General features: G+C 38.3%; 1 protein-coding gene across 3 annotated transcripts in view; it reads right to left on the bottom strand.

The window, feature by feature from the left end:
• The window catches only part of GFRAL (GDNF family receptor alpha like), a 66,718-nt gene that overhangs the window by 35,909 nt on the left and 14,930 nt on the right, over positions 1 to 15,879 (bottom strand). For all 3 annotated transcript variants that reach the window (XM_058734299.1, XM_058734297.1, XM_058734298.1), the window contains 3 exons: positions 8,841 to 9,251; positions 4,605 to 4,661; positions 3,409 to 3,739 (listed from right to left, as the gene is read on the bottom strand). In XM_058734299.1, coding sequence (XP_058590282.1) covers positions 3,409 to 3,739; positions 4,605 to 4,661; positions 8,841 to 9,251 — 799 coding nt within the window. The remainder of the gene's footprint in view (positions 1 to 3,408; positions 3,740 to 4,604; positions 4,662 to 8,840; positions 9,252 to 15,879) is intronic.

Genomic DNA, 15,879 nt, shown 5'->3' with positions numbered 1-15,879 from the left:
ATTGGCAAAACATAATCTCATCCCCCAGGATACATCTATTGGACAAAATGAGTTGAAAAATAGTCTTTATACTGCCTTCTTTGGCCTTTTCAAATAAATAAAGGAGTTTCAAAACCTAATATCTATTAAAGAATCTGGAACAGGGACAGAAATTTTATTTTAAAACCCAAATGCTCTCCTCTCCCCAAGTACAGGCTCTTCAACAACAACAACAACAATGACGACGACAACAACAACAACAACAACAACAACAACAACAAAAGGCAGATAAAAGACAACACTCTCACTGAAGGAGTAGTTTATCATGTGGAGTTTTTCATCTGAATTACATTAAGTTAACATAAATGCTAGAAATCTTCCTAAGGCAAAATTTGCTTGAGAAAATGACAGGATTTGTCTTTTCACCTTGACTACTCATATTGCATATTTCCATCACCTCTATAAAATATTCATTATGGGACTATTTACACATGGTGAAAAGAAATCTAGACTACAACAGTTCTTACTCTCTGAATTAATCCATGAAAGACAGACATTATATAAGAAAAGACACATATATGTACATTAAAAATCATAAAAATTGCAAGATATGCAATTGCATAATTGCATGATATTCAAAGGTGGAGGGAAACGAGATGACGTCTTTTAAGTGCCTCTAGTTTTGCAGACCGTGCACCAAGCATTTTGGAGTGGTGGTTAAATACAGGAGTCCTTTTGGAGAAAAATTACCAACTTTGTACCAATCAGTCTGAAAAGGGATTGATGCCCAGATGAGTTGAATTCAGGAATGTGTACATCAGAATCCGTCATGGGGCTCCTCAAGGATTGTAATAGCAGTCCCATCACTTGCCAGTAAAATACTTAATTTGATAGGGAAGCTAAGATATATTGTGTTCTGAAAATTAAATGCAAATAACTTTAAGATAATGAGGAAGTATACCTAGGATCTTGGCATTGGAATTAAGTAAAGCTGGATACCCATTCATGGAGACATCTGATATTTTTACAGGAATTGTTTAAAAAAAAAGTTTTCCTGGCTATGAAGATATTATTAGTTTTCATTATTTGTATAGGTAGATGATTAACAGGTAGATGTAAATATTCTATTTGTGATATGATAAAAAGGATAATCAAACATTTTTACCATATTTCACTGATTTTAGGAGATACCATTATCTTATTACAACTGAAATAAGTTATTGGAAATTAAATTGTTGTTTTAATTTAATAAATATTTTCTTGTCTTTGAGCTTAAGGCTCATTCCAAAGATTTTAGAAATACTAAAATGTGCAAAAAATTACATCTTAGAATCAATGAACTATAATATTTCACTGAATGAGGACTTTTGAGATAGGAGTTTAAAAAATCTAAATTGCATTGTAAAAAAATTTTTTGTCATGGATTTTTTATTCACTCAAGAGATCGCCTTAATAAACCTCAAAAAAACTGATAAACTTTTGTAAAACGAGATCCTCAAATAAGACTTTCTTAAAAACTTTGGCAATCTATGGTGGTAAGTTGACACAAAAAACGATGTCAATGTTCTGGCACTCTGCTTAGATATTTACTCCTTATGTTACAGAATGTGTGTTGCAGAAAAGCACCTGTCTTTTTCGACAAATATTTAGGAGATCTGGAGTTATTCTGAAAGTTTGAATGGCAGAGTAAAGGAGTGTAATTAAAAGGCTAAAGAAAGCAGTTTGCCGAGAATCAGTCCCTTCAGGAAATTGATAATAAATCTTTTAGCTCATTTGCCAATGGGTAAGGCAAGGTGACAAATGTGACAATCCTTGCTCTGAGCTATCACACACTAGACTACTCTTCTACGTTAAATGTATATTTTAACCTTTAAATGATTTTGCTGTTTATGGAGTTTTATTTATTTAAATGAAATTAAACAAAAAAGTCCTTTCTAGAAGGCACTGGGCAAATTGCTATGAAGAATTATTCCAAAAAGAAGCACAAGACGAATCCAAACATGATATGATTTAATGCTGGTTGTGAAATAAAGCTCCTTTAACATGGTAACAGCAGTGTTACAAATTATTTTGATTCATCAAATTTATTTAGTATTCTTCTTTCCTGGATTTTCTTACTCATCCAAAGAGGTCCAATTAACTGCAGATTTCTTACCGTATAAAAGATAAATTCATCTTGAATATACAAGGAAATGTGTTAATGAAGACTGTAGTGAGGAAAAGAAAAAATCCAGTGTTGAATTAGATTTATGGTTCCCGGGAGTAATTACCTGGAAAGACTCAGACTAGTCTCAACCAGCAGCAAGAGTGGAAGTTGTAATAAGCGAGCCAGATCATTCATACTTCTGCTCAAAATCCTCCAGAACCTGTCCATTTTACTGGGAGTCTAAATCAAGTCCTTAGTATCCCTCTGGGCCCTAGGAGACCTAGGCAGGCCTGCCCCACATCCAGTTAAATGCTTAACTGCAGCTCATCTTGCTGTCCCCCATACATGCTCTGCCCTCACTGCTTTTTGAACAGGCCCAGTTTTTCCCACAGCACTGGCTGGTCTGTTTGGTATCCCTGTTTTCAGATGCTTGCTGAGAGAGGCTCATTCCTCCACTTCCTTAAGTCTGGTAAAATGGTCCTTACTGGGACCACCCTGTTCACATTGCAACTCTTTCTGCCCATTCACAATCTCACTTATTCTGTTTTCCCTCTTGGGGTGCTAATCTCCAGAATACTCATTACCTTTTAATATAATATACATTTTCGTTATTTATTATCTCTCTTCCCCCACTGGAATATAAGCTCCGCGGGACAAGTATTTTTGTCTTTTGTACACTGATGCCTAGAGTAGAAGTAGATGCTTGATAATTATTTATTTGAATAAACAAATAAGTGACTAACATTACTCCTTTGGAAATCAAGGGTGTGAGGTTGGGAAGAGGAGAATGGGTACATTTCTGACCTCATGGTGTACATATGTGCTGGGGATGTCCAGACTAGGCTCAAGCTACCTTCTCCTTCCTGATCTCCAGCCTAGGAGAGAAAGACTAATTTTGAAGTTTGAAGAGTCACCTTGTCAAAACTCTCTGACATTTAGCAGGCTTTTATAATCATAGCAAAAACCAAATTAAACTGACATGTAAGTCTGTTTATTTATTCATTAGTCTAACTTGAATGTCTAATTATAATAATGCTATTTCATGGCTACCAAATCTTGACATACTGAATTTGCTTATTCTGAAAATATATTCTGCATGCGAATTTCAAAATGGATGCTACACATGTACCACAGATTCAAAAATATGAATTGTCTGGCTTTGTTTACATCATGTTGGATGATGGTGGGAACTGTAGCTAATGTAATGAGATCAAGTGTTAGGACTGGACTGAAACAAATAAGGTGCCGAAATAAGAAAGTAAGGTATGCGTGTTTTTACTCACCTGCATAATTCATCATTTCGGCAGCTGTGAATTACATTGAGGCAAGTAGGGGGTGGAACTATGTTCACAGCACATGGCTTGCTGTGAAGAGCTTCTTTGGACTGCTGACAAGGTATATCAGATGGAGCACAGTCACAAAAAGCCAACATCTGGGCAATGTTAAAAGGCATACTTTGATAGAAGAACCGTATGGCTGCTTGGCAGTGTTTCACATCACATAGATTTCCATTTGCTGAGCAAGCTTTAAGGTAAGGGGCCAACTGTGCGTTACAGACCACATCCCCTACGCACGCTTCTGCCACTTCCAAACAGGACTGGATCCCTTTGATTCCTGAAAGCAAGGATATGTCAAGGTCATGGAAAAGTAAACATAAACCTGTACCTACAGAACCTGCAAAACACTATAAGAAGTCTATGAGCAACACACAATGGTGTAACAATGTGCTACTTTGGGCACACAGTATGTGTGTGGTTTTGTTTTGTTTTGTTTTGTTTTGTTTTTAAGAGTTGGTATGAATTTACTGAGGCCTGAGTAGTGGGCTATTTGAATCATCCTTCATTTATAATGGATACGTATTGTGATCCAGAAGTGATGGGAAGTGTGTAGAGCCAGAACAGAGTGGAAAAAAAAAAAATTCTTGAGTCCAAGTTTCTCAAATGTAAACAATAAATCTTCAGAAATTGCATGTGAGGTACATAGCTTATGGTGAGTTCATGGGCTCAAATCAAAATGATTTTTGTTCGTTCTGTTGTGCTTTTTATTTTGGGTGAAAATATTGGCTAAAGGTTCTGCCTGGATACATAGTTATTCTAGCAAAGAAAGATGTTCAAGTTCTGGAAAACACAGATACATGTGAGTGCCCCCTGCCACCAGACACATACACACAAAAACAGTTAGCCTCAAACAGTTTATGTGATCAAAATACCAGTGAAATTTAACCCAGATCTAGTTTTTAGTTTTAATTGTAAAGTATTCCTCAGTATAACTGTAAATAGAGGATGGATGGGGAGGCAAGTTGCTTTGACACATGAGGGAAACAAACATAAATGTTGTTGCATTTTGCAATATTAGACTAGCAAAAAGCCACACAATTTATTTTGTATTGGCATATCTTTAAGAAAGCTGGCAGCCATGCTTAAAATCATATTGTCTAGTATTTGCAATACAGATGGAAAGTACAATATGTAAACATTACCATTATAGGGAAGAGTGGTCAGATTCCACTTGGATTGATTATCCTCTTTCATGTTATCTAGAAGGAAAACAAAGAGACCATTTCATTAGTGAATGATTTTTTTAATTTAATAGAAGTATGCAGGCTACATTTATAAATGAACAATCAAGCAAAAATAAATACAAGCCAATGGAACACTTATTTAAGACTTGATACTCAAAATTAGTAGGTGTAGATGAAGAAAAATCAACCCCCAAAGTATCATTCAAGTGAGTTAAATAGCCCTCTCTGAGGATTCAGTTACTTGAAGATTTAAACAAATGCTAACGACCAGGCCATGTGCACTGAAGTAAACAAAGAATCTGGGAAAAAGAACAGAAGGAATATTGTCTGAATCAAAAAAATTCTTCCCAGCAGGGTCTTAATTAAATTGAAATGCAATTTAAAAATGATTTCCACCTCTGATTATCTTAATCTCTTAGAGTTCCTAGGAATTATAATCATAGAGTTATAGAAGTGCATTGCTAGAAGTCAACTCAGTGGCCAGCTACTTCTAAACTCTTTCTTTCAAGAAGCATTGGTTGAGTCCCTACTATGTACCAGGTACTATACTGAAGACACCAATGTGTAGTCCCTATCATGAAGCATTCACAGCTTGGTATGGAATATAGACATATAAAGAAAAATCCAAACAAAACATAAGGGGCACTAATATACATATGCATAAAGCAATAAGGGGATAGTACGGTCAGATTTGCATTTTAAAATAAAAGTTCAGAAGCACCTGGGTAGCTCATTCAGTTTAGTGTCCGACTCTTGATTTCGGTTCAGGTCATGATCTCATGGTTTGTGGGTCTGAGCCCTATGTGGGGTTCCACACTGTCAGTGCAGAGCCTGCTTGGGATTCTTTCTCTCTCCCTTTCTCTCTTCCCTTCCCCTGCTCTTCCTCTCTCTCAAAATAAATAAACTTAAAAAAAATAATGACTTCTGTTATTGCGTTGCGTCTTTCCAGGCTCCTTGTATTGTTCCATCTGTTCTCACTATATGTGCTTTCTCCTTTTTATACCAATAAAACCTCAGCTCACGAATCACAGTGCTTCTAGATCCACCCTCCTGTGTCACTGAGGAAGCCTGGAATGTTCCCTCTTCTGCTCCATTATTCCATATTGAGCAAAATCCCAATAAGTGAACCTCAGAGAGTCATACAGCTTTTGCAACAGATATAAAAGTCTAGGCTAGACTTCCATCTCTGCTTTGGCACTGATTGGTATGGAGATGCCACTGATTACATACCACATTTCAAGAGTTTATCATTGAAACATAAATAAATCCTGAATTTACTCACTTTTATGGACTGAACGTTTATGTTCCTCCAAAATGTATGTGTTGAAGCCCTAACCCCCTATGTGGCTTATTTGAATATGGGGTCTCTCAAAGTAATTCAGGTTAGCCAAGGTCATAAGAGTGGGGCCCTGACCTGATAGGATTATCATCCAAGTAAAAAGAGACACTAAGCAAATCTCATGTCAGGATACAGAAAGAAACCACGAAGTCCAGAAGCCAGGAAAAGAACTCTCACCCAAACCAGCCCTGCTAGACTGTGATCTGGAAGTTCCAGCCTCCAGAACTGTGAGAAAATAAGTTTCTGTTGTTTAAGCCACCCAGGCTGTCATATTTTGTTATGGTGGCCCCAGCAGACCCATATACTCACTAAGTGGGTAATTATTAGAAACACAACAAAATATTTATTTTAGCATGGGAAAATAAATCCCATCATGGATGTGTACTGTTTTATCTGCTATGAGTAATTTAGGTAAATTCTGGGCACATTAAATCCTAATTTCATATGGTACATATATGAATATACATTTTTCCCGGAGGATATTTTAAACAGTAGCTTAATTGCTGAAGAGGAGCTAAAGGGCAATATGTCACAGTCATAAATCAAAGAATGTACCAATCAGATCAATCTCTGAAAGAGAAGATCATATACATAAAAAAAAATACACATGTTCTTTCTTATTCATCTACTAATATCAAAATATATCCAGAATCTGCTATCTTCTCACCTTGCTACCACCCTAGTCCAAGTTAGCATGAATTTCTCTGTTGACCTCTAGGTCTATGGTCTTATTTATCAGCTATAAGTGAATGATGCACCCCATCCCTGGTTTATACCTATTGTACAGATCTCACCTTTTTATGCCATACGTAGAATTTAGACATCAATTCCATACAAGGGGCTGCCTAATTTGATGTATTTACTTGGTTACTTAATAAACATTTCAGACTCAACCTGTCCAAAACTGACATCTGACTTCTCGGTCCCTCACTGAAACCTCTTCTTCCTGTAGTTGTTCTCATAGTAGTTAGCAAAAATAATGGTGACAACATCCTTCTAATAACTCAAGATAAAAACCTTGGGATCAACTTCCATTTCCCTTCTTTCTTGCATTTCCACATAATTTACTAATATCAAAATATATCTGGAATCTGACAACTTCCCACAGTGGTCCATTGTCCATCATTTTTTTTGCTGCATCATTATACAAGCCTCCTAACTCGTCTTCCTACTTGAGTCTTTGCTTCTCTTCAGTCAATGATCAACATAAAAACCAGAATTATCCTTCTAAAGGTATAAATCAGATCATGACGATCCCTTTGTGAAAATTCTTCAGTGATTTACTGTATCACTCAGAGAAAGAACCAGTGACCTAGAAATGACCTAGAAAGCCCTCCATGATCTTGCCCCTGTCTTATTTCTGATATCATCTTCCACATCTCTCTCCCTTATTCTCTCCTTTACCTATGTGTCTCCTTAGCTCTTCCTCAAACTTCCAGACAGATTTCCAGTTCAGGACTTTTGATTCCCCTTTTCTTCTGACCTAATTGCTCTTTCCTGAAATATCCACAAGGCTCATTTCCTACCTCTTTTCGTCTTTGCTCAAAATTCATTTAAGGATGTAACTGTCTGGCCATCCTATTAAAATTACAAACTACCCACTCAGACCTCTTTTTTCCCTCTGCTTCATTTTCTCTTAGCATTCATACTGTTTGAAATATGAAAAATACTAAGATACCCTTTTTGGTGACACAGGTTCTCATTTTCCCAGCTGCTGAAAGTATAGTTGTGTGATGACTCACACTGGTTATTTTCTAGGCATTGCCCTCATGTGAAGAAAGCACAGCCAAGGTTACACATTTTCCCAGAGGACAGCTCATATCTCAGGACTAGCCCACAGGAAGTGTTCGAGGATCAGATCCCTTGCCTCAATAGGTGACATCTCTGAAAAGCCATTCCAGGTCCAACCTTCCTATGGAATAAAGTAAGTTTGCTGTGGCTGCTGTATGAGTTTCAGCTGTTCCCTCCCTCTGATCCTGTTTTCCTCAGTTCCTTGTTGCTTTTGTTTCCAAGCCCTCAGGCCACACACATCTTTTGTGTGCAAACCTCTGTTTCAGAGTCTTTTGCTTGGGAAGCCTATTCAAGAAACCACTCAATATAGAATGTAAACTTCAAGAAAGGGGTGATTTCCGTTTGTTTTGTTTACTACTTTCCCCCCAGGTCTTAGTCCCAGGCCTAGGCATAGTAGGAACACAAAAGAAATATCTATTAAATAAATACATAATATTACTTACCACATTTTGTCTATTTATTTTATTTTTCAAATCCCCTAAAAAATAATAAGCTCCTTAAATGAAGGACAAGTGTTTTATTTTGTTATTGCTTTTTTTTTTTTTTTAATCCTGCTGCACAGGACATAGCACATTATAAATATCTCGTGAGTATTTGTTTAATGAATGTGTAATGCATGCATAAATGAATGGATGAATACAATTAACATTTTGTTGGGGCACCTGGGTGGCTCAGTTGGTTAAGCAACCAACTAATGATTTCAGCTCAGGTCATGATCTCATGGTTGGTAGGATTCGACCCAGTGCCAGGCTCTGCACTGACTATGGAGCCTACTTGGAATTCTCTCTCTGCCTGCCTATCTGTCTGTCTGTCTCTCTCTCACTCAGTGTAAATAAACAGACAAACAAACTTTAAAAAAAGATGATGCTAAAACCTTTTAGCATTTGCCTCTTTCTTCATAATCCCTTTGGACATATTCATGGCATCATTTTTTTAAAAATTTTAATTGTCAAAGAGAAACAGGCATAAATGACAAAGTTGGAATTAGAAATTAAATATTCTTTACCTAATTCATATTCGTGATTAATACTTAATGTTCCTAAATTCTTCTTGTGTGTACCAACCTGAAACAATTTCCTGGCTGAATCCCTCTTCATAGTCATCACTGTAGGCTGGAACTTGATTCATGTGAACATCTTGTATACAAATATCTTCAAACAAACTTTTCCAAATTTCAATACACTCTACTTTTGAAGGGTTGTTGCAATGACAATTCCACAAGATTGTTTCTTTCAGACTTTCTCCTAATGCTGCACACGTGTAGCCTCCATCAAGGGTCTTGCATTGTTCTGATTCTCTCCCACAGGTTTTCTTAAAATTTTCATACAACAGAGTGCAATGTTCCGACTCCTGGCAGATATGTGCTGCTGTGACACAGTCAATCTTTTTTCTAACCATTAATGATGTGTTTTTCTGATGGAACCATTGTGTGATATTTGACTGTGAAGCCAAATGTAAAGACAGTACTGATTCTTCTATAAAGTTAAAATTAAAAAAAAAAAGAGAGAGAGAGAGAGACCAAAACTTAAATAATTTAATCTTAATAACTGGCCTGGGTGGCTCCATTGGTTAGGCATCGGATTCAGATTTGATCTCATGGGGTTAATGAGATGGAGCCCTACCTTGGGCTCTAAGCTGACAGTGGGGATCCTGCTTGGGACTCTCACTCTCCTGCTCTCTCTGCCCCTTCCCACTTGTCCATGTCCGAGTGCACACTCTCTCTCAAAATAAATAAAATAAATGAATAAATATAGCATATAGACTTATCTTTTATAAATATTCTTGTATCTATTGTCTTTCACAAACCATTAAAATTTTCAAGAGAGCTATTACAAATGAACCCAAGTTTTTAAAAACTGAAATAAGGGGTGCCTGGGTGGCTCAGTTGGTTAAGCATCCAAATCTTAATTTTGGCTCAGGTCATGATCTCACGGTTCATGGGTTCCAGTGGGGCATTGGGCTCTGGGCTGAGAGTGCAGAGCCTGCTCTCTCTCTCTCCCTCTCTTTCTGCCCCTCCCCTGTTCACACTATCTCACTCTCAAAATAAATAAACTGAAAAAATTTTTTTAAATTTTTGAATTAAAAACACTGATTATAGTTTATGTAACCACATAATGGTAATGCTCAATCTCTTTTAATGACATTTTGTCTTCATCATTTATTTTTGTTTTTCATTACATTTTGTTTTTCATTACATTACATGACGACTGGTAGAAATTGTGTGTAACTTAATACTTATAAGGCAACACATTATTTCCCTTGCATAAATTTTTATGGATTTCCATCTTCTCCTAGAAATACACTCAGTGTTTCTCTGTCTTTTAAAAATATTTTTATGTTTCCCTTAACAAGCCTTTTCAGCCCTTGGGGGTTATATCCCTCACTGAGAATACATGTTTTACTGGACAGTTCAAATGAAGTCATAATTATATGAACTTTACACAAAAAAGATAAGAAAAACAACTTCAATAGGAGACTCCAAGTCAGCTTAACATAGGCTTTCAGAAGTATACTATTTCTAAAAAGTCTTATCTTCCTCTAAGGCACTTCAAGTAGGTCTCCACAATAAAAAACAAAAAAATCCTTGACCCTACAATTCTTCCCAAAGTAACATTTTCCCTGTGGCATTTTGGTCCAAAACTAAAAGATTGTTAAATTTTGGTTCATTAAATTAATTTTCTTATACCTTATAAAAGGTCTAAGACCTCACAGCCTTCGTTTCTACAAATGCATCATATTTATGCAAGATAAAGGTAATAGAATCAATTTCATGATATGAACACGTTTACTTAAAACCTGCTAGGGCATCCTTATAAGCACTATTTGGAGCCAGCCTCTGTACTGCATGTGTTTTAAAAAATACACTACTATGATAGAATCCTACAGAGGAAAAGGGAAGATGGCAGCATAGGAGGACGCTGGGCTCACCACGCGTCCTGCTGATCACTTAGATTCCACCTACACCTGCCTAAAGAACCCAGAAAACCGCCAGAGGATTAGCAGAATGGAATCTCCAGAGCCAAGCTCAGACAAGAGGCCCATGGAAGAGGGTAGGAAGGGCGGCGAGGCGGTGCGCGCTACACGGACTGGCGGGAGGGAGCGGGGAGGAGGCGTGGCTCGCCGGCCAAGCAGAGCCCCCGAGTCTGGCTGGCAAAAGCGGAGGGGCTGGATGGAGTGTGTTCTGACAGCAAGTGCGACTTAGTGTCTGGGAGGTCATAAGTTAACAGCTCTGCTCGGAAAGCGGGAAGGCTGGAGGACAAAGGGAGGGAGAGCTGCTGAGCCCCTGGATGACAGAGCTCAGTTTGGTGGGGAACAAAGGCGCTCATCAGCACCATCTCCCTCACCCATCCCCCAGCCAAAATCCCAAAGGGAACCAGTTCCTGCCAGGGAACTTGCTCCCTCCTCCACGCAAACATCCAACTCTGTGCTTCTGCGGAGCCAAACCTCCAGCAGCGGATGTGACTCCCTCCCACTGCCACAGGGCCCCTCCTGAAGTGGATCACCTAAGGAGAAGCGAGCTAAGCCTGCCCCTCCTGCAGGGGCCTGCCCCCCGTGCACCTTGCCTACCCACCCCAGCTAATACGCCAGATCCCCAGCACCACAAGCCTGGCAGTGTGCAAGTAGCCCAGACGGGCCACACCACCCCACAGTGAATCCTGCCCCTAGGAGAGGGGAAGAGAAGGCACACACCAGTCTGACTGTGGCCCCAGCGGTGGGCTGGGGGCAGACATCAGGTCTGACTGCGGCCCCGCCCACCAAATCCAGTTATACACCACAGCACAGGGGAAGTGCCCTGCAGGTCCTCACCACTCCAGGGACTATCCAAAATGACCAAACAGAAGAATTCCCCTCAGAAGAATCTCCAGGAAATAACAACAGCTAACGAACTGATCAAAAAGGATTTAAATAATATAACAGAAAGTGAATTTAGAATAATAGTCATAAAATTAATTGCTGGGCTTGAAAACAGTATAGAGGACAGCAGAGAATCCCTTGCTACAGAGATCAAGGGACTAAGGAACAGTCACGAGGAGCTGAAAAACGCTTTAAACGAAATGCAAAACAAAATGGAAACCAGGACGGCTCGGATTGAAGAGGCAGAGGAGAGAATAGGAGAACTAGAAGATAAAGTTATGGAAAAAGAGGAAGCTGAGAAAAAGAGAGATAAAAAAATCCAGGAGTATGAGGGGAAAATTAGAGAATTAAGTGATACACTAAAAAGAAATAATATATGCATAATTGGTATCCCAGAGAAGGAAGAGAGAGGGAAAGGTGCTGAAGGGGTACTTGAAGAAATAATAGCTGAGAACTTCCCTGAACTGGGGAAGGAAAAAGGCATTGAAATCCAAGAGGCACAGAGAACTCCCTTCAGATGTAACTTGAATCGATCTTCTGCACGACATATCATAGTGAAACTGGCAAAATACAAGGATAAAGAGAAAATTCTGAAAGCAGCAAGGGATAAACGTGCCCTCACATATAAAGGGAGACCTATAAGACTCGTGACTGATCTCTCTTTTGAAACTTGGCAGGCCAGAAAGGATTGGTACGAGATCTTCAGTGTGCTAAATAGAAAAATATGCAGCCCAGAATCCTTTATCCAGCAAGTCTGTCATTTAGAATAGAAGGAGAGATAAAGGTCTTCCCAAACAAACAAAAACTGAAGGAATTTGTTACCACGAAACCAGCCCTACAAGAGATCCTAAGGGGGATCCTGTGAGACAAAGTACCAGAGACATCACTACAAACATAAAACATACAGACATCACAATGACTCTAAACCTGTATCTTTCTATAATAACACTGAATGTAAATGGATTAAATGTGCCAACCAAAAGACATAGGATATCAGAATGGATAAAAAAATAAGACCCATCTATTTGCTGTCTACAAGAGACTCATTTTAGATCTGAGGATACCTTTAGATTGAGAGTGAGGGGATGGAGAACTATTTATCATGCTACTGGAAGCCAAAAGAAAGCTGGAGTAGCCATACTTATATCAGACAAACTAGACTTTAAATTAAAGGCTGTAACAAGAGATGAAGAAGGGCATTATATAATAATCACAGGGTCTATCCACCAGGAAGAGCTAACAATTATAAATGTCTATGCGCCGAATACTGGAGCCCCCAAATATATAAAACAACTACTCATAAACATAAGCAACCTTATTGATAAGAATGTGGTCATTGCAGGGGACTTTAACACTCCACTTACAGAAATGGATAGATCATCTAGACACATGGTCAATAAAGAAACAATGGCCCTGAATGCTACATTGGATCAGATGGAATTGACAGATATATTTAGAACTCTGCATCCCAAAGCAACAGAATATACTTTCTTCTCGAGTGCACATGGAACATTCTCCAAGATAGATCATATGCTGGGTCACAAAACAGCCCTTCATAAGTTTACAAGAATTGAAATTATACCATGCATACTTTCAGACCACAATGCTATGAAGCTTGAAATCAACCACAGGAAGAAGTCTGGAAAACCTCCAAAAGCATGGAGGTTAAAGAACACCCTACTAAAGAATGAGTGGGTCAACCAGGCAATTAGAGAAGAAATTAAAAAATATATGGAAACAAACGAAAATGAAAATGCAACAATCCAGACGCTTTGGGATGCAGCAAAGGCAGTCCTGAGAGGAAAATACATCGCAATCCAGGCCTATCTCAGGAAACAAGAAAAATCCCAAATACAAAATCTAACAGCACACCTAAAGGAAATAGAAGCAGAACAGCAAAGGCAGCCTAAACCCAGCAGAAGAAGAGAAATAATAAAGATCAGAGCAGAAATAAACAATATAGAATCTAAAAAAACGGTAGAGCAGATCAACAAAACCAAGAGTTGGTTTTTTGAAAATAAACAAAATTGACAAACCTCTAGCCAGGCTTCTCAAAAACAAAAGGGAGATGACCCAAATAGATAAAATCATGAATGAAAATGGAATTATTACAACCAATCCCTCAGAGATACAAACAATTATCAGCGAATACTATGAAAAATTATATGCCAACAAATTGGACAACCTGGAAGAAATGGACAAATTCCTAAACACCCACACTCTTCCAAAACTCTATCAGGAGGAAATAGAAAGCTTGAACGGACCCATAACCAGCGAAGAAATTGAATCGGTTATCAAAAATCTCCCAACAAATAAGAGTCCAGGATCAGATGGCTTCCCAGGGGAGTTCTACCAGACGTTTAAAGCAGAGATAATACCTATCCTTCTCAAGCTATTCCAAGAAATAGAAAGGGAAGGAAAACTTCCAGACTCATTCTATGAAGCCAGTATTACTTTGATTCCCAAACCAGACAGAGACCCAGTAAAAAAGAGAACTACAGGCCAATATCCCTGATGAATAGGGATGCAAAAATTCTCAATAAGATACTAGCAAATCGAATTCAACAGCATATAAAAAGAATTATTCACCATGATCAAGTGGGATTCATTCCTGGGATGCAGGGCTGGTTCAACATTCGCAAATCAATCAACGTGATACATCACATTAATAAAAGAAAAGAGAAGAACCATATGATCCTGTCAATCGATGCAGAAAAGGCCTTTGACAAAATCCAGCACCCTTTCTTAATAAAAACCCTTGAGAAAGTCTGGATAGAAGGAACATACTTAAACATCATAAAAGCCATTTATGAAAAGCCCACAGCTAACATCATCCTCAACGGGGAAAAACTGAGAGCTTTTTCCCTGAGATCAGGAAGACGACAGGGATGCCCACTCTCATCGCTGTTGTTTAACATAGTGTTGGAAGTTCTAGCATCAGCAATCAGACAACAAAAGGAAATCAAAGGCATCCAAATTGGCAAAGATGAAGTCAAGCTTTCGCTTTTTTGCAGATGACATGATATTATACATGGAAAATCCAATAGACTCCACCAAAAGTCTGCTAGAACTGATACATGAATTCAGCAAAGTTGCAGGATACAAAATCAATGTACAGAAATCAGTTGCATTCTTATACACTAACAATGAAGCAACAGAAAGACAAATAAAGATACTGATCCCATTCACAATTGCACCAAGAAGCATAAAATACCTAGGAATAAATCTAACCAAAGATGTAAAAGATCTGTATGCTGAAAACTATAGAAAGCTTATGCAGGTAATTGAAGAAGATATAAAGAAATGGAAAGACATTCCCTGCTCATGGATTGGAAGAATAAATATTGTCAAAATGTCAATACTACCCAAAGCTATCTACACATTCAATGCAATCCCAATCAAAATTGCACCAGCATTCTTCTCGAAACTAGAACAAGCAATCCTGAAATTCATATGGAACCACAAAAGGCCCCAAATAGCCAAAGTAATTTTGAAGAAGAAGACCAAAGCAGGAGGCATCACAATCCCAGACTTTAGCCTCTACTACAAAGCTGTAATCATCAAGACAGCATGGTATTGGCACAAAAACAGACACATAGACAAATGGAATAGAATAGAAACCCCAGAACTAGACCCACAAACACATGCCCAACTCATCTTTGACAAAGCAGGAAAGAACATCCAATGGAAAAAAGACAGTCTCTTTAACAAATGGTGCTGGGGGAACTGGACAGCAACATGCAGAAGGTTGGAACTAGACCACTTTCTCACACCATTCACAAAAATAAACTCAAAATGGATAAAGGACCTGAATGTGAGACAGGAAACCATCAAAACCCTAGAGGAGAAAGCAGGAAAAGACCTCTCTGACCTCAGCCGTAGCAATCTCTTACTCGACACATCCCCAAAGGCAAGGGAATTAAAAGCAAAAATGAATTACTGGGACCTTATGAAGATAAAAAGCTTCTGCACACCAAAGGAAACAACCAACAAAACTAAAAGGCAACCAACGGAATGGGAAAAGATATTTGCAAATGACATATCGGACAAAGGGCTAGCATCCAAAATCTATAAAGAGCTCACCAAACTCCACACCCGAAAAACAAATAACCCAGTGAAGAAATGGGCAGAAAACATGAATAGACACTTCTCTAAAGAAGACATCCGGATGGCCAACAGGCACATGAAAAGATGTTCAACGTCGCTCCTTATCAGGGGAATACAAATCAAAACCACACTCAGATATCA

Source organism: Neofelis nebulosa, chromosome 6 (assembly GCF_028018385.1).
Source record: "Neofelis nebulosa isolate mNeoNeb1 chromosome 6, mNeoNeb1.pri, whole genome shotgun sequence".
NCBI lineage: Eukaryota > Metazoa > Chordata > Mammalia > Carnivora > Felidae > Neofelis > Neofelis nebulosa.
Note: the sequence above shows the minus strand (reverse complement) of the source record. Positions and strands in the feature narration are given on the sequence as shown.